Source organism: Castor canadensis, chromosome 16, assembly GCF_047511655.1.
Source record: "Castor canadensis chromosome 16, mCasCan1.hap1v2, whole genome shotgun sequence".
NCBI classification, from domain to species: Eukaryota; Metazoa; Chordata; class Mammalia; order Rodentia; family Castoridae; genus Castor; species Castor canadensis.
Window position 1 is genome coordinate 42,029,261 of NC_133401.1, and position 19,812 is coordinate 42,049,072.

The window sequence follows — 19,812 nt, forward strand, 5'->3', positions numbered from 1 at the left end:
AGCCTCTTTAGTGCTATGAGTATAGGCTGGCCCTGCCATGCTAGATTGTCATTGATACTTTAATATAGAATTTATTGAATCTGTAGTTTGCTTTGTGGTAATACGGGTATTTTTGTAATTGCTATAAATAGAGTTTTTGTTTGTTTGTTTTCTCATGGTTTATTGGATTTTGATTTAAGGATATCATACTTGGTAGGCAAGTGTTCCACTGTTTGTATGTTATTTTCTTTTTTTTTTTTTTTTTGGCAGTACTGGGTGTTGAACTTGGGAACTTTTGTGCTACCACTTGAGCCACTCTTCCAGCCCTTCTTTGGTTATTTTACAGATAGGATATTGCTTTTTGCCCAGGCCATTATACACTAGAGTCCTCCCATTTTACACTTCCCACCATTGCTGGAGTGACAGGTGTGTACCACCACACCCACCTTTTTACCACTGAGATGGGGTCTCACTAACTTTTTGCTCAGGCTGACCTCCACCTTCAGTCCTTCCAATCTCAGAGTCCCATATAGCAAGTATAGGAGTGAGCCACAAGTGCTTGGCTTGTTTTCTCTTTCTCCTCCCCCGCTTCTTCCTTGGCTTTTTTTTTTTTTTCTTTTATTCATATGTGCATACAATGTTTGGCTCATTTCTCTCCCCTTCCCCCCGCACCCTCCCTTTCCCCTTTTCCTTGGCTTTTGTAATGGCTCATTTTCTTAATGGTATCTTTAGAAGAGAAGAAGTATTTAATTTTGATAAAGTCTACTTAATTTGTTCTTTTTATGGACAATTCTTTGGTCTTAAATCTTTTTTTGGGGTAGTACTAGAGTGTAAACTCAGGGCCTTATGCTTGCTAGGCGCTCTAACACTTGAACTACTTTACCAGCCCTGTTTTGTGTTGGATATTTTCGAGATAGGGTCTCTTGAACTATTTGCCTGGGCTGGCTTCAAATTGAGATCCTCCTGATCTCTGCCTCCCAAGCAGCTTAAGATTGCTATAAGTGTCCAACCAAGAAATCTTGTTTAACCCAGAAAAAAAGGCTAAATTTTTTTCTTCTATGATATCTTGTGAAAATTTTATAATTTATCATCTATTTTAAATTAATTTTTGTATATGGTATGAAGTACAGATAGGGTGTTTTCTCCTGGCAGTGGAAATTGAACCCCAGGGTCTTGCACATGTTCATCACGTGCACCATCGCTAAGCTGCATCACCAGCCCAAGGGTACCTGTTTCAGTTAAGATGGCAAAATAAGAAGAGGGAGTCTTTTCTTACTGCTTGTGGCCCACTCTGTCTTAATGCAGTAGGGTGAGCACCTCGTTTAGATTAATTTAATAATAACTGTCAGTTGTTAGTATGAGGCAGTGGTTTGCTTCATTATAAACATGTATTTTCAGTTTTTTCCCAAAATTATTTTAGCTGGGTAATCTCTGTAGTTGTAGATGAGATGGGTGACTTGAGTAAGATTCTAATTATAGCAAGTGCCATGGCATGTTTCATAGTTAAGGTGTGCCTATCCCTCAAGATTCGGCTATTTTTTTTTCCTTCCTTCACATTTTATTACAGAAATCCTCAGACACAAACAGTGGCAGAAAGAACAATGTAAAGAATCTGCATGTGTTCATTATTTAGTTTCAGCAGTTAGCAACTTTCTGCCTCCTTGATCCTCCCCCCCAACATGATTCTGTATTTGTTTTCGCTACTGGGATATGAATTCAGAGCTTTGTTCTTGCTAGGCAGGTGTTCTACTGCTTGATCCACACCTGAACACAATAACTCATATTTATCATATCCAGTTCATTTTCAGATTTTCCATTTCTCACAAAGGTGTTTTTTGTTTGTTTGTTTCATTTCGTTTTCTTGGACAGTACTGGCAATTGAACTCAAGTTGTTGCACTTCCTAGGAGGACACTTACCACTTGTCACTCTGCCATTACTTTTTGTATTGGTTATTTTTGAGATAGGGTTTCATTTTATACCCATTTCATTCTGGAGTGTGATCCTCCTATCTAGGCTTCCCCTCGAAGCCAGAATGACAGGCATGTACCACTGCACCCACCCATTGGTTAACAGGGGATCTCTCAGAATTTTTTCCAGGCTGGTCTTAAGCCACAGTCCTCTTGATCTCCACCTCTAAGTAGCAAGGTGTACAGGCTTAAGCTACCATGCCCTCCTTTACAGAAGTCTTTTTGTAGTGTTTTAAATCAAGATCCAAAGAAAGTCCTTCGATTGTACTTTTGTATATCTCTTAAGTTTCCTTTATTGACAGTAGTATTACCCTTCTTGCCCTATTTTTTTTTGGAGGGGGGGGCTTTTATTTTTTTTTTTTCCTGAAGCAATGGTCACTTGCCCCATTGTATTTTCTATACTCTGAAGTTTTTTTTTTTTTTGTTGCATCCTTGAGCTGGCCCTCTAACTTGTTCCTCTGTGTTCTTTACTTACTGGAAATGTATAGGTGGATCTAGAGGGTGGATTACATTTTGGGTTCTGTTATCTCTTTTTACAAGAATGCTTTGTATGACAAGCCCTGTGACACATGTCTGTAATCTTAATACCTGTGAGGGTGAGGCAGTAGGATTACAAGCTTGAGGCCAGCCTGGACTACATATTGAGTCCTGCCTCAGAAAACCAAGGGCTTAATGGCAGAGCTCTTGCCTAGCATGCACAAAGTTCAATACCTAGCACTGGGAAGAAAGAATCAAAAGCTTTGTCAACCATGTGTGCTACCTGTTACATCACAATAATTACCATGTGTTGTAGTGATACTGATTTGTTCATCTGATTCATATGTTGTCAGCCTGATGAATCTGTTAACATTCCTTTTACAAAGTTTTCTACTATTTGTTATTATTATTCGGGAAAATTCTTAATTACTATTAATTTGTTACCTTTTTTTTCCCCTCCTCTCAGGAATCCATACTTGTTTTGTATGTAAGCAGAGTGGGGAAGATGTGAAAAGGTGCCTTCTACCCTTGTGTGGAAAGTTTTACCATGAAGAGTGTGTCCAGAAGTACCCACCAACTGTCATGCAGAACAAGGGCTTCCGGTGCTCCCTCCATATCTGTATAACCTGCCATGCTGCTAATCCAGCCAGCGTTTCTGCATCCAAAGGTATGAGTTTCTTATGTTGACCAGTCTAATTGTAGGGCCTTAGTTTCATTGGTAGTGGTTAATTTCAGATACATTCTGGAACGTATCTTCCACTCCAGCTTGTCAGCTACGTAGAGTAGCAACAGTGTTTTTGGGAGAATAGGGTAATGGACTAGTTCCACAGTCACCACATTGTCACCACATTGTTCTGTGGATACCTGTCATTATATGGTAGTTTAAATATTTGGATTTCATGTGCAGTTTAGTTTGAAAAAGTCTTTACTTCTTTTATGTTAGTTTATTGTATGTAGGTAGTTTGGTAATGGTATGGGTTGGTGAGGTATATTAGGAAGTGTATTTCATTTGGAAGGGGTGGAAAGGTTCATTTACTTGAAAATTGCAAACTATAGAATAGAAGGCAAAAATTGATATCCCATTTCTCTCTTCCCTTCATATATTTATTTATTTATGGTTGTGTTGGGGATTGAACTCAGCCTTGTGTTTGCTAGCAAGTGAGCTACACTTGAATCACTTCACCAGCTTCATACCCGTCATTTAGTCTGAGGCACATTCCAGGTTTTCTAGGAGTAAGGATAGTGTTTAAATAAGGTTTTTCGTGGTAAGACAGATTTGTTTACAGTTACAGGATCTAACTCCTTTTGGAGACTTAGCACGTGGTTCCCTTTTTCGTTTTTATGATGGATTACATGTTTAAAGTCCCTTGTCTTCATTTCTGGCATTTTGTTCATGCTACTTGCAATAGACTTGAATAACTCACATTGTTCTTGTAAGTAATTTCTTTGTTTTTGTTTTGCTCCCCCCTGGTTTTCCTTCTCAAAAACAGGTCGTCTGATGCGCTGTGTCCGTTGCCCTGTGGCATACCATGCCAATGACTTTTGTCTGGCTGCTGGTTCAAAAATCCTTGCATCTAATAGTATCATCTGCCCTAATCACTTTACCCCTAGGCGGGGTTGCCGAAATCATGAGCATGTTAATGTCAGCTGGTGTTTCGTGTGCTCCGAAGGTAAGATACCTTGTTGAATGAGTGGTCTCTAAAGGGATTAATAGACTGTTTTCATTGGAACAAAAATAATTCAAATTGCCAGTGGTGGAAATACTAGGAAGTACTGTTGTAAATCCATGATAACATAGCAGAACTTTTAAAACTTGGTTTTACTGCTCAATAGGGGGAGGTTGTTTTATTGTTTGTTTGAATAATGGTTTGGTTTTTGTTACAATGATAAACAATAAAAGCACTAAAGAAGAAAATAAAAGAAAATTACCACAAATCGTATCCTCAGGTGAGAAAAGATACATAGCTCACAATTGAGTTGTATTGCTTAGACATTTATGGGTATCAGCAGACTGAAGGGTCGAGGTCTGAATAGAAACAATTCTAGCTAATGATATCATTACGTATTTCATTTGTTCTTTGAGATGGAAATCTTAATATGTTGCCCAGACTAGTCTCAAAGTTGTAGACTCAAGTGGTCCTCCTTCCATAGCCTCTCTTGTAGACAATATACTGGTGCTGTCACACCCACCATTAAAAATTTATGTAATTGTATCATTCTCCCCTCCCCCAACCCTTTTTTTTTTTTTTTGACAGTAGTAGTGTTTGAACTCAGGGCCTCATACTTGTTAAGCAGGCAACTTGATCATTTGACCCACTTTGCCAGTCCCAAATTAGGTTTTCCAACAATCAATTTTATAAGGGGGGGATGGTAAAAATGATTTAATTTACAGGTAAATATTTCCTTAATATAAAGGGTATCTGTCCTTAAAAGATTTTGTGCTATTGACTGGGTGCTACACCTACATATAATCCTGGGAAGCACAGATAAGGAAGCTTGAGACCAGCCATGGACAAAAAAAGTGAGACCTTATCTCAAGACATACCCAACACAAAAATGGCTGGTGGATTGGCTCAAGTAGCAGAGTACCTGCATAACAAAGTGTGAGACCCTGAGTTCAATCTCCCCAGTACTACCAAAAAAAAAAAATTTATGAAGGCTCACAATATAATCCTACTACAATCTTAAGATACTCAGGAGGTAGACATTGGGAGGATTGTGGTTTGAGACTAACTTGCGCAAACAAACAGCTCAAAGAGACCCCATCTTTTGGGGGGTATGTGTCAGATAGGGTCTTGTGAACTGTTTCCCCGGGCTACAACCACAGTCCTCCCAGTGTCTACCTCCTGAGTTATTACCTTATTTTAAGACAAGATTCAAATTCCATTTTGTATGTGGAATATTTCTAGTATATCATGAATGCAAATTGAAATAAAAGGAATACTTTTCAACTAAGACCTTGTTAAACTGTACTGTCAACCAAGTTGTTAATTCATGAGATAACCTGCAAAGATAGAGTTTGTATAATATGTATTCTGCATCTGGGTCCACTGAATTTATGTCACTATGTTACTGTATGTTCTATGCTGAAATTATTTGACTCATCTACAAAATGAATGAGATTGTGTGCTTGATCTAAATCTTACTCTGAATCTGAGCTTAAGTATTTTAAAACAGAAAGTGTTCTCCATTTGAAGTAGGGGTCAGGTTGTAGCACATAACCGTAGTTCACTTCCAAGACAAATAAAATTACCATTTTATTTGAAGAGCACGATCTAGATTATTTCAAGAAATGGTAACATTTACATGGGAAGAATTGTGTAAGGGAAGTATAGGAACTTCCAAATATAAGTTCCTAGTAAGTTTTTTGTAGTATTGGGGATTAAACTTAGATTTTTTAAAGAGGTAAAATAGGTATAGTGAGAACAAATAAACTTGGTGTAAACTCTAGCTGCTCCTTCAGAGGTCTCCCAAGTGCTGGGATTAGAGGCATGTATCACCATGCCCAGGTAGTACAAAGTCTTTAAGAAGTAAAAAATTCATCAAGGCCAGTGTAGTCTACATAGTAAATTCCAGGCCAGCCTGGGGTACAAATAGAAGAAGTAAAAATTCTTGTTACTGTTTTATATATAGTTAACCTGGTATCAGCAAATATAGTTTTCACAGGTACCTTGATATTATGCATTATAAAGAAATGTATATGTCTTTTTGTTCTATAATTGGTATCCTTTTTATCTTACATACTAAACTTTATGAATTTAATGATAGTTTCTCTAGCCCATAGGTGTCGCAGGGGTACTTTGGATGGAGAATTACATCCTTAGACAAGTACTTCATCATATGACCAACCCCCCTCCCCCTTTGGCAAAAAAGAAAAATGTATAACCTTCTGAAACTGCACAGTGCTGAAAAGTTAGTATTTTAATAAAGAGGGAAATATGGGCATGGTAGCTTACTCTGCAATCTAAGCTACTCAGATCAGATTCAAGGTCAGCACTGGCAAAAAGTTAGCAAGACCCCATCTTAAGTAATTCTGGTTTTGATGGTACACACCTTTTATCCCAGCTACATAGGAGGCTTTGATAAAAGGATCTCTGGGTGAGCCCTTCCCTAGGCAAAAATTCAGTACTGTACCTGAAAATAAAGTGTGCCTGCCAAGCATGCATTCAGCCCTGTGTTCAAACTCTAGTACTGCCAAGGGGTGGAAAAAAGAGGAAAGAGTTATTCATACGGAGACACCATGTATCATCACAGCTAGATGCTGTATTGGCGATCTAGTTCTTACTGTTCATCATAGCAACACCTCACCACTGGGAAATTGCAGCTCAGCAAGGAAAGACAATTTCCCCAAGTCATCCAACCTTACAGCTTGAGTCCCAGCCCTAGTCTGATAGCAGTTAGAGCTTGTTTGCGATAGGTTTTCTCTTTATTTAGTGTGTTGTCTTCTGGTAAAGGAAAGGAAAATGTTTTTGTGTGTAAACACATACATTACTTCTACAGATTTACTTTTCACCTCAGTGCCTTCATTTTGTCAGTAAGATCTCATGTTTATGTGAGGTTACAAACTTTGGTATGAGGGATGTTCAAATACTAGAAGGAAGTAACTCAGACTTGTTCTGGATGTGCTAGTAAACTGCTAAGCCCTTACCTGTGGGTTGAACAAAAGCTGTTTGCCTGGGTCCCTCCTGCCAGTCCTGTGTCTGAATGCCAGGTTTTTTGTTTGTTTGTTTTGGGCATTATTGGGGTTTGAACTCAGAGTCTCACACTTGCTAGGCAGGGGTTCTGAATGTTAGATTTTTTGATTCCTGCAGGAGGCAGCCTTCTGTGTTGTGATTCTTGTCCTGCTGCGTTCCATCGTGAATGCCTAAACATTGATATCCCTGAAGGAAATTGGTATTGCAATGACTGTAAGGCAGGCAAAAAGCCACACTACAGGGAGATTGTCTGGGTAAAGGTTGGACGATACAGGTGAGTAAGCATGAAAAAGAACAGCACTTCTTTTACTGTCCTCTTTTTCTGTGGATCTCTCAGATATAGTGCTTAACTTTTAAAAAGAAAAATGGTCTTTCTGGTTAGGCACAGTATCTCCACCCAATTAGTTTTTCCTTGTATCAAACAACTAACTATTAACTGCAGTCATGCAAATATGTGTACTCTGTAAAAAATTCATTGATGAAAACAAACCCATAATTTCACAAACAAGAAAGACACATTGCTAATATTTCAGCATATTTACTTGCAGACACACCCAGTATATAGCAGTGCCCCTTCCCACCAAATAATTGTCCTTATATTTATACCCAGTTTTACATCTTGCTTTTTCTTTTTAACATTATTTTTATGAAACATGGAATGTAGAGAAGAATACGATAGGAATAATTTTAAAGTATTAACAAAGGCACCATAGAGTGACTATATAGTTTATGTCAGTTTATTATTTATTTATAAATAACTAGTATAGAAGCTTGGTGTGGTAGTACATGCCTGTATTCCTAGCACTGGAGTAGCTGAAGTAGGAGGCTAGCCTGGTCTATATAGTGAGATCCTGTCTTAGCACAAATAAATAAGCAAACAATCAAAAAAGAACTAGTAGAGAAGAATTTGAAGATTACTAAAACAAATGATCTATACATGAGGACGTAAAAATGCAAATTACCTTGATTAGATAACCTACTGTTGTATGTATGTATTGAATTACTATACTGTGTGCCATAAATATATACATATCTTATATTTCAACAAAATTTATTGATAAAAATGAATAATATAGCCAGTATGAGGCCCTGAATTCAAATGCTAGTACTGAGGCAACCCACTTGGGACCTCTCCCTTCCTGTGGGAGCTTCCATTTTTTTTTCTTAATAAGCCTTCCTACCTCTATGCTCAAAAAACCAAAAATAATAATTAAAAAACAACAAAAGGAACTCCTAATTAAAACAGAGTGTGAGAGAGAGAGGATTACTGTGCATTTAATCCCTTATCTTTGCCCCAAAAGTAAATGCTATCTACTGAATTTTGAGTTTTCCATTCCTTTCTCTTGCTAAAGACTTAATGCTTTGTTTTTCATGTTGTAGACTGTTGTACAGTTGAATACTGTTGGTACAGTGTCCTGCAAGTTGCTTTTTTTCATTCATTTTTATGCCCTGAGATTCACTTTAGTTAGTGTAGTACTCTGTAGAATAAACTAGTTTGGTAGGATTTTCCAGCTTTAATAGCTAATACCAAATAATCTCCCTGAAGTGGTTATAGTTACTCTTGTTGTGCTTTTTGGTTCATTTGTTTTTTGTGGTACTGGGGATTGAATCCAGGGCATCTCAGGTGCTAGGCAAGCCAAACCCCTATCCCTTTTGTTTTCTATTTTGTTTTTGAGATAGGATCTCACTAACTTTGCCTGGGTTAAATGGTATCATTTTTTAGTAATCTTAATAATGATTGGAATTAACCTTCTTAAAAATAAACTTGTATTTCAGTGTCTTCTGTACCATGGCTACTATTGTAATTCCCTTGATGTTGAGCATTCATTTTTTTCCACTTTTCATTTTTACAGATAATTCTTAAATGAACATTGTAGTAATAAATGTTTGTTTTTATCTTTTTCTTTTAATAGATTCAAATAACTAAACTAAGGGCATTTGTATATGTTTATGAGTTTGGCAGTTATTTCAGGTTTCCAATATATACTATTTGTTTGTGCTCTAGTTAGGTTGTAAAAATGCTTCTGAGGGGAAGAAGATTGCCCCAGTGCTATACTTTATTGTTTAGACATACATTGCTAACTTTTTAAAATTTGTGTAGACTTTTATTTTATACACATAGGAGGATGTTTGATCATGGGATGTGCTTCTTCATAACCTACACATGGTCAGCAATTAAAATAGAATTTCTCTAATTTCTAAAATATAAAGTATTCAAGGTAGAAACTTTCCCCAAATCAGTATTTGGTCTGATTGTGCAAATACTGTGCAGGACCAATGAATAGGGAAGATGAAAGAATACCCAGAGCTGATAGACATAAAGAATATAGGGAATGTAATCTATATTAATGATGTTCCAAAGTTTTAAGTAAGATAAAATACTTTCTTACAAGTTCTACTGAACCTAATTAGGAATTATTCTCTAATAAATTCTTTTAAACATTTTCTTAAACAAGTAGCATCTGTGGGAGATATTGGCAGGCACAAGCTCTTACTCTTTATTCTTGAGAACTGCAGTCACTAAGCAGACTGAGCAATCATTTAGGAAATGATGAGTTGTTCATGAGCGTTTTCTTCTAACATACTCTTTTGCTTCCACCATGTTGCCACCTTCATTGCTATTTCTTCCTGCCTTGAGTAAGTTATTTTTCTAGTGCCTTGCAACATTCTAGAAGTTTCTTCCCCTGTTCATACCTTTTACAGGTGGTGGCCAGCTGAGATCTGCCATCCTCGAGCTGTTCCTTCCAACATTGATAAAATGAGACATGATGTTGGCGAGTTCCCTGTCCTCTTCTTTGGATCTAATGATTATCTGTGGACTCATCAGGCCCGAGTGTTCCCTTACATGGAAGGGGATGTGAGCAGCAAGGATAAAATGGGCAAAGGAGTGGATGGGACATATAAAAAAGGTAGCTTTGTCTTCAGAATGAGAGTGATGTCCATAGGGAATACATTTAACAATGATATTGTTTGAACCCCATGTTATTTTACTGGGTCCTTACTTAACTATTTATTATGTGCTTTCTGTGCAGATACATGGACTATTAGGGCTAATATTACAGGCGCTTAGGTCTTGTGTCTTGTAATCTCAGGTGGTCAGTGACCACATGACGAACATCTTGGCTTGCACAGAATCGGACATCACCAAGGCTAGGGGTAGAAAGTATAGAGTGTGGGGAAGGCCATGAGTCTGAGCCTGCTGGGATTTTGTCATTTCTCTGCATAGACCAGGGTCTTTCTAAGTGCCTCTACTTTGTAGGAACACAGATTTTTGTGGGAGACTCTGACATAGATAACAGCAGTCAAAATGCCATTCAGTGACCATTGTGACAGACACATATATGCTATACTGAGCAAGAGCAAGCATGGGTAGGCTGGGGAATGACGTTTGGAGGTCATGGATGGCTTACTTCTTAAGTGATACTTTGAAGAATAAATCATAATAATAATAGTAGTTACCACTTACTGCTCTCTATGCTTTGATTAGTGTTTGTTTTCTGCTTATGTTTATAAACATAAACGTTCTTAGGGCAACTTTTATCAGGTAGATACTAACCTGATCTTATAGATGAAGACTTGGGTACATAAAAATGACATTATTTGCCTAAGGTCCATCTGGTATAGAAGAAGGCTTCTGGATCCAGTGGTTGGAATCCAGAATCCAAATTCGGAATCCCTATAATGACTGAAGAAAGGAAGGTCCTTACATGTTGTATCTAGAAGACAGCACATAAGCAGATGTTGAATTTAGCTTGCTGAGTTAGCAGTCTCCAACTGTGATATGGTACAGTTTAATCACAGGGTTGAGGGAGCACTAGCCTGGTACATTACATGGTAAGAGCAGAGATTTAGAAACCTCATGTGCTACTGAGTGTTGTAACCATTAGAAAGTGAGAAGCTACAGCTGGTGAGGTCAGTGAGCTCTCTGTTCTTAGTAGTTTTGGGAAGAGTAGATGAGACTGTATCTATGACATAGATATGACAAAGGATACTAGGTAGACATTCTGGAGATAGACTGGGCAGAATATGCTGAATAATAGCGTGAGGGAAGGATGAATGTTCAGATTATTGAGCATAGTTCATGTAACACACACACTGCTCAGTGTGACAGGGAATAAGGAGTGGGTTAGAGGGGAGGTGTTCTTTAAAGGGCTGGTGGAATGGCTCAAGCACAAGGCCCAGAGTTCAAATCCCAGTTCTGCCCTCTCACCTCCACCTCCACCCCTAAAAAAGAATTTAGGAAGCATGAAGAAAGCTACAGAAAGGAAAGGCATGTGAATTGGAATTCTCAGAATTTTTAACCTGGGCAAAGAGTCTGCAGTGAGTAATTAAAGAATTAAAAAAACAGTCAGGTACTCTAGGGAATAGACGAGGAAAGGAGAACTTCTGCAAAAAACAAGCAGGTTGTGAAGGGTGTGGTGAAAATGTAGTGGTTCTGGAAGTAGAGTTTGAGGACTGAGTAAGGAGTGGAGTAGATAAAGACTATTTGTTAGCAAAGCAGGTATCTGAGCTTTTTCTTGTGATTTAGCTGTGTTTTTGTTTTTTTTCTCTGATAGATTGTGTTGTTTGAATACTTTTTGGATTGTATAATCCATTGAAAATAGGTGTCAAATGTGTTCTTGATTTTTCTTCAGTGTTTTTTTTTTGTCTAATACTTTAGATTTTCTTTAACCTTAAAAGTGGAAAAACGCAGAACTCCACCTAGAGATTTTTTTTTAACTGACTTGTGCTTTGTGTTTTCTCAGCTCTTCAGGAAGCTGCAGCAAGGTTTGAAGAATTAAAGGCCCAAAAGGAGCTAAGGCAGCTGCAGGAAGATCGTAAGAATGACAAGAAGCCACCCCCTTATAAACATATAAAGGTAAGACCATCTCTTGTAGAACCCTACTAGCTAGTTCTCTTCCCACTTAGCTCATGATGGGAATGGCAAGCACAAGCAAAGTTGCTTTGAACCAGAGGTCAGAGCATAAAAGAAGTAAAGTATCTGAGTACCATTTCTAGCACAGTGCACGCACTTAGAAAAGTGAACCAACCGTGCATTGAAACAGTAATTTTTGCCTTGGAATGTTACCTCAGGTAAGTGGTTAGATGCCATTCACTGCAAAAAGTAACCAAAGAACCATGATGAAAAATGGTAAATGACCCTGAGATAGAGAGCTTAAAACCATGTTAATTGTTTTTGGTAATGGCAAATGCTGAGCTAAAATAGGTGGCTGGTATGGGTCGGATTTCCAAGGTCAGAAAAATATGGTTTTTTGTGGGGAGGTGATTCATGGCTGGTGCTTGAGCTCGGGCTACATCTTGAGCCACTCCACCAGCCCTTTTTTGTGATAGGGTTTTTTTAGTATAGGGTCTCATGAACTATTTGCCAGGGCTGTCTTAACTGCCATCCTTCTGATCTCTGTCTTCCTGAGTAGCTAGGATTACAGGCATGAGCCACTGGCACCCAGCTCAGAAGAATTATTGTGGGGTGTATGTAACCTTCACTTTGCCTGGTAACATAGCCAGGCATCATCTATCTTGGTACAGAGGACCCTTTGTATTTTTCATTGTTTTCAATTAATTTATATGAATGATTAAAAGTAAAAATAAAACAATAGTGAAGAAGGCCTGCCTAGCAAGAGACCTTGAGTTCAAACTCCGTAAAGTGAGGAAATTTTATTAGAAATTTGGGTATTCACTAAAACCTGTACAAACTTCTTTAACAGTAAGTTAACTTCAGTGCTCAGACATACAATATTTTGAGAAACCACCACATAGTTCTCTGAAGTAGTTGTACCCATTTATAAACCACTGGCAGGCTATCAAAGTTTGAGTTGTTCCATCTTTTTACTAGCATTTGATTTGTTGGTGTTTGTTTATTATTTATTTATTATTCATTTATGGTGGTGGGGTTTGAACTTTCAGGGTCTTACGCTTGCTTCTCAGGTGCTCTTTCTCTTTGGCCACACCTGTAGCCCAAAGTGTAATTTTCTATGCCGATTTCATTCTTTAGTCTTATTATTTTATTGGTTTTCAGTAGAATTGGTGGGCAACAGTGTGGTAATGATGAAATAATAAAATTTTATAAACTACTGGAAAAATAATAAACTAAACTAAATTAAAAAATAAAATTTCATATGTCTTAAATTTATTAAAGGGTCTAACTTAGCTGGATGTGGTGGGGCATGCCTTTAATTCCATTTACTGCAGGAGGATTACCAGTTGGAGGCCAGTCTGGGCAAAGTTTAGCCAGACCCTATCCCACAAACAAAAGGGTTGGACAGTATCACTTAAGTGATAGTGAGCTTGCCTTGCAAGTGTGAGACCCTTGTTTAATCCCCATTACCACCAGAAGGACAAACACCAATTTATGAACCTACATGGTGGTTACAAGATGGAATGAGTTCTGTTCTCTTTAAATAATTAAGGTTCTTTTACTTTCTTTCAGTAAAATGGCTGAATTTTCTTTGGATGGCTTCTCAGAAGGAATAAATGTCACAAAACATAAGTCCTTACAAGTAAAATTGCTTAAAGGAAAATTCTCAAATGGAGTCTGAGTGGTGCTGGTGTTTATTCTGCATCTTGACATACACATGTGTATATTTTATTCTCACAATTCTTAAAATTGAAGTAATTACTACACAGTTCCTGAATAGTCTAATTTATTAAATCTTTGAAGACCCAATTTGACTGTTCCCACTGAAATATCTGTTTTCTTTAAAATTATTCATAGTATCTATAAAAGCTTATATGACCTTTCTCAAAAAAAAAAAAGAGGCCAGGCATTGGTGATGTACACGTCATCCCAGCTATTCTGGAGGCAGAGGAAGGAAGATCAAGGCAAACCCTGGCAAAGTTAGCTTGACACCCTGTGTGAAAATCAAACTAAAAGCAAAAGATATGCAGCTGTGGCTCAAGTGGTAAGAGGCGCTGAGTTGGATCCCCAGTATTGAAAATCAAAAAAAAAGCCCTCACATGAATGGCTTTGGTGTCACATCTGCTCTCTGACCTTCAGGTTTTACCACTACTACATAAATGTATGAGTGACATTGCTATCGTGTTTTAAAAAGATTTGGAACTAAGATAGTAGGTTTTAAAATACATCTTGACATACATGAATTCACATTACCCAAAGATGACAAACAGGTCCCTCTTAAGATTTTTTCATTTATTAGCTGAAGTGGTACCATTATGTGGCAATAGCAGAAAGCCGGTTTGCAATTCTCTTGGCTTACCAGCTTTGAAATTGGTCTTTGTTTTGTTTTGTTGGTGGGACTGGGGTTTGAACTGAAGGCTTTGCAGTTATAAAAGCAGGTCCTCTCTTGCTTGAGCCACTCCTCCAGTCCACTGTGCTGTCCTTATTTTGGAAATTGGGTGAGGGTGGTTTGGTGACGGGAGGAGTCCTCCTGAACTATTTGTCCGGGCTGGCCTCAAGCCACTATCTTCCCGATCTCAGCCTCCCAAGTAGCTAAGATTATAGACAAGAGCCAAGAATTTTTTTTTTTTTTTTTTTTTTTTTTTTTTTAGCATTGTGAGATTCACATTTTCTGTGCTAAGTGAGACTGTATTTATATCTGACTTCCTAAATCTTTTTCTTTGGTGCTAAAGCTCAAACTTAAGGGCCTCATGACTTACATTTGAGCTACGTCCCACTTCTTTGTTTTTTTGTGTGTGATGGTACTGGGATTTGATCTTGGGGCTTTGAGCTTCCTAGGCAGGTGCTCTACTACTTGAGCTATATCTCCAGCCCTTCTTATTCTGATTATTTTGGAGATAGGGTCTCGCTTTTGCCCTAGCTGTCCTATCAAGGTTCTCCTATTTTAGTCTTCCTGCCATAGCTGGGATGACAGGGCACTGGTGCCCAGCTTCTTTGTAAAGGGGGTGTGGGGGTGTGTGTGTGTGTGTGTGTGTGTGTGTGTGTGTGTGTGTGTGTGTGTGTGTGTGTGTGTGTGTGTGTTAGTTACACAGGCCAAACTGTCTACATTGTAATTGATTAAAATCATCTAACATGTGGCATAAACTTTACAGAAATTTGCCTGTTGGGCACCAGTGACTCACACCTGTAATCCTAGCTACATGGGAGGCAGAGATCAAGTGGGCCACAGTTCAAGACCAGCCCAGGCAAATAATTCAAAAGGCCCTATCGTGAAGATAAGCAACACGAAAAACAGGGTTCTGACAGAGTTGCTCAAATGGTAACGCACCTGCCTAGCAAACGTGAAGTCCAGAGTTCAAACTCCAGTACCACAAAAGAAAAACAAAAAGCCCATTAAAAGTCCTACATTGCCTTACAAATTGTCTGATTTATACTACTTGTGTGCTTCTTCTCCAGGTGAACCGTCCTATTGGGAGGGTACAGATTTTTACTGCAGACTTGTCAGAAATTCCCCGATGCAATTGTAAAGCTACTGATGAGAACCCCTGCGGAATAGACTCCGAGTGCATCAACCGTATGCTGCTCTATGAGTGCCACCCTACAGTGTGTCCTGCTGGAGGACGCTGTCAGAACCAGTGCTTCAGCAAGCGCCAGTATCCAGAGGTTGAAATTTTCCGCACTTTACAGAGAGGCTGGGGTCTACGGACAAAAACAGATATTAAAAAGGTGAAGAGAACTCTTCTTAATTACCAGGTTTTTCTTATTCTCTTCTATTTCACTTTTTAGATTGCTTGATGGATGTCAGAAAATTCATCATAGAGGACAGCAACACAGTTTAGGGATGAACCTTACTTACATTGTTTCTTGTCATCTCCTTCCAGGGTTTAGAGGCTTGAAGATGACAATGTCCTTACTCTCAAAAGTCCTTCTATTGATCAAGTTCACTATGGATAATGGAAAGGAAAATTTTTATAAATCCTGTGACATTATATGTTCTTTTTGAGAAAATACTAGAATCAGTTAAAGTAAGAAAGATACTGAACACATGAAACAAATGTTTATTCCCTTTTTTTCTGATAATACTGGGGAAATCAGGGCCTCACACTTCCTAGGCAAGCACTTTACCACTTCAGCCAGTCCACCAGCCCTCTTTTGTGTTGAATATTTTCAAGATAGGATCTGGATTTCTAGGCTGGCCTTGAACTGTAATCCTCTCAATCTCTGCCTCCCAGGTAGCTAGAATTGCAGGCATGAATCACCTGCACCCAGCTGTTTATTACCTTTTAATAAAATAGTTTAGTGACGAAAAACAGGATTTCTAGAACATGAAGGAAAATAATAGTGTTACACCTTTTCTAATGAAATTACAGTGACAGCTTCAACTTGAAATTTGGCAAGATCTTTAGGTTTCTCATAAACACAATATTGTAATTCTTACTGTAAAGTAAAACGTTTAACATTTTAATAAAATAAGCATTCTCTATTTATAATTTATGGAGAACTTTATTGAATTTTCTAAGAAAATATCATTATGAGCTGGACTATTTAGATAAAGATGGGTGTTTTTTGTTGTTGTTGTTGTTTGTTTGCATATGCTAGACATGTGCTATACCACTTGAGCCATACTTGCAGTCCTTTTGTAGTTTGTTGTTGAGATTTACCTAGATTGCCCTCAAACTCAGTATCCTCCTGCCTCTGCCTCTCAAGCATCTGGGCCTTCAGATGTGCCTCAGTTAGTTATTTATATCTGTTTGCCAGGCACAGGGTGGGAGATAGTAATCAAAAAGAGAGAGATGGTCCATGCTTAATAGTTTACAGTATTCTAGAGGGTGGACAGACACAGAAAAAAAAATAAGCACCCAGCGTTAAGCACATGGCTCTGGAGGCATGTGGCAAAGGACCTCAGATTAGCTTGTGTCTGAGGATATTTTCAGTAGGGTCTTAGAAAAGGAGTAGTTTTTGGCTAAGGCATGATTAGCATTAAAGCCTTGCAGATAAGAGACATTGTGTGTAAAAGCAAGTATGACTGTACTGTAGTGAGTAGAGTTTACATTCCAATGTAATGTGAATGGACAGCAGGCAGGCAAGTTCTAAGAAACATGAAATGGTTTCACAAGACTGGCTTTTATGTCCTTGGGCAGGTAAAGATATTGGTAATCTATCTCCCCATTATAAAGAAACTTGAGTTTACTTATCAGTCTTCCTTTCATTCTGGTGGAACTTTAGTGTTCAGGATATCCTTTTTTTTTTAAACTGATGATGGTGGTAGGAGTGTGGAGATAGTTTTCTTTATGCAATAGTTGAGGCCTCATAAAAATAATTACATGCACATAAAATGACATGGACACTATCTACTTTGGACAATGTGTTTTCATTAGGATTTTTTCTAATTAATTTTTAAAATAAAAAGTGTATATATGCACCACTGTGCTTTTGCTATTGAGTCAGGAGCTCTTTCTTGTTCTAGGGTGAATTTGTGAATGAGTATGTGGGTGAGCTGATAGACGAAGAGGAGTGCAGAGCTCGAATCCGTTATGCCCAAGAACATGATATCACTAATTTCTATATGCTCACTCTAGATAAAGTAAGTAATGCAATGTGTTCTCTCCATTCTTGTGAGATGGTGACATTTCTGTCGTCTCTGCCATGTTTGCAGGCATGACATCTAGATTTGACCCATGCCCAAAGCTGGGTCTTACTCCATATTCATGGATACTGGAATAGTGAGAATGCTTATTTCTGGTTGTATGTCCACGGCCAAAGGAAACAAAGCTGCTTTTGCCATTCTTTGTGAATGATACAATGTAGGCTGGGAATTTTATCTTTTACAGTGTTATTCTTGTAGGATTAAATTTTCAAGATAGAAAAGTAATCATTTTTTACCCTTTATTTTACTTACTGTGAAACTAGTTTTAATATTTAAAAATCGTGCATTGCGAAAGTCATGTAAATTGATTATAGTACTCAAAAACTTGTCATTTTCCCAAATATAGAAATTTTTTTCTGGTGGTACTGGGATTTGAACTCAGGGCTTCACGATTACTAGACAAGCTCTGTACTTGTCTAACTCCACCAGCTTGAACTCAGGGCCTTCACCTTGAGCCACTCCACCAGCCCTTTTTTTGTGAAGGGTTTTTCGAGATAGGGTATCATGAACTATTTGCCCTGGGTTGACTTTCAATCATGATTGTTGTGAGTAGCTAGGATTACAGGCATGAGCCAAATGTACCCAGCCTACCAGCCCGTTTTGTGTTAGGTACTTTCAAGATAGGGTACTGCAACCTATTTGCCCAGGCTGTCTACAAACCACAATCCTTCTGATTTCTGCATCCCCGCAATTAGATTTTGGTTTTTGGGGGTTTTTTTCTTGTTGTACGGAAGTTGGAACTCAAGTCCTCCCACTTGTTAGGCAGACACTGTACCAATTGAGGCACATCACAAGTGCCTAGACATTTTTTTGTGTGCTTACTTTCATTATTGCTTGGAGTTGCATTTTGGAATTAATTTCTAATTTCAGTATTCTTGTGTGTTTATTTTTCTGTGTCTGCAATTTCTCCTTGAACTTGAATATTAGGTTCCACTAATGTGTTTTGAGTTGTGGTATTTCTGTTATTCTACCTACTGGTCCTCCATACACACACACACACTCTCACCACACACTTTTCCCATATGCAGATTTAACCCAGGGCCTCACACTTACCAGGCACTCTACCACTGAACTATGTACCTAGCCTGTTTTTATTTTATTTTGAAAATGGATTCACTAAGTTTCCCAGGCTTGCCTGGAAATTGCCGTCCTCCTGCCTCAGCCTCTCTAGTAGTTGGGATTACAGGTGGACCCTATCCACTAGCTTTTGTTTTGGTGTTGGGGCAGCAGGGGTGGTGGTGGTACTGGGGCTTGACTCAGGGCCTCATCCTTGCTAGGCAAGCACTCTACCACTTGAGTTCTGCCTTTTGTTTTGTTTTGGGTATTTTTGAGATAGGGTCCTGCTTTTTTTTTTTTTTGCCCAGGCTGGCCTCAAACCTCAATCCTCCTGATCTCTGCTTCTTGAGTAGCTAGGATTACAGGTGGAAGCCCACCAGTACCCAGATCTTCATTGGCTTTTATAATAATCCTCTTCCTGGTATTTGGTTTTGTAAATATTTCTTTTTATATTAAAAGTTTATTAGGGAAGGAGTACACTTTCTCTATTTTTTTTTCCCTTATTTTTTGGGGGAAGAGCAGTACTGGGATTTGAACTCAGGACCTTGCCCTTGGTACACAGGTGCTCCACCACCTGAGCCATGCCCCCAGCTTAGGAATATTACTTTCAGTAGACTGAAAGCAGGTCTTCTCTAGAGTGAGAACAAGAACAACATGTAGACATTTCTTAAGTTACAGTCTTTATTCATTTGTTTGGTAATAGTTGGGTTTGAATTCAGGGCCTTTGTACCAGTGAAGCCACATACCCAGCCCTTTTTTGCTTTTATTTATGTTTCAGATGGGGTTTTACTTTTGCCTGTTCTGACCTTGGACCATTACCAATAACAGAGGTCTCAGCAAGTCTGACAAGCAGGTTTTCTTGTAATTCTAGGATCGAATCATTGATGCTGGTCCCAAAGGAAACTTTGCTCGGTTCATGAATCATTGCTGCCAGCCCAATTGTGAAACACAGAAGTGGTCTGTTAATGGAGATACTCGTGTTGGCCTTTTTGCCTTGAGTGACATTAAAGCAGGTAAGAGTCATTTAAGAATTTTGAAGCTAAGGTCTGAATCTTAGCTTTTATTTTTTAAAACTCTTACATGTCTTATACTTCAAAATGAAGTCAAATTCCTGAGGATACATAAAGCTTTACAGG

The 19,812-nt window shown here is 38.4% G+C and overlaps 1 protein-coding gene across 15 annotated transcripts in view; it reads left to right on the forward strand.

The window, feature by feature from the left end:
* The window catches only part of Nsd1 (nuclear receptor binding SET domain protein 1), a 112,332-nt gene that overhangs the window by 79,326 nt on the left and 13,194 nt on the right, over positions 1–19,812 (forward strand). For 13 of the 15 annotated variants that reach the window (XM_074058729.1, XM_074058735.1, XM_074058733.1 and 10 more), the window contains 8 exons: positions 2,891–3,091; positions 3,915–4,094; positions 7,236–7,392; positions 9,822–10,027; positions 11,864–11,976; positions 15,430–15,699; positions 17,441–17,557; positions 19,548–19,689. In XM_074058729.1, the coding sequence (XP_073914830.1) occupies positions 2,891–3,091; positions 3,915–4,094; positions 7,236–7,392; positions 9,822–10,027; positions 11,864–11,976; positions 15,430–15,699; positions 17,441–17,557; positions 19,548–19,689 (1,386 nt within the window). Of the gene's footprint in view, positions 1–2,890; positions 3,092–3,914; positions 4,095–7,235; positions 7,397–9,821; positions 10,028–11,863; positions 11,977–15,429; positions 15,700–17,440; positions 17,558–19,454; positions 19,690–19,812 lie in introns of those variants that run through there. The other 2 variants (XM_074058741.1, XM_074058742.1) reach the window with 2 other exon arrangements.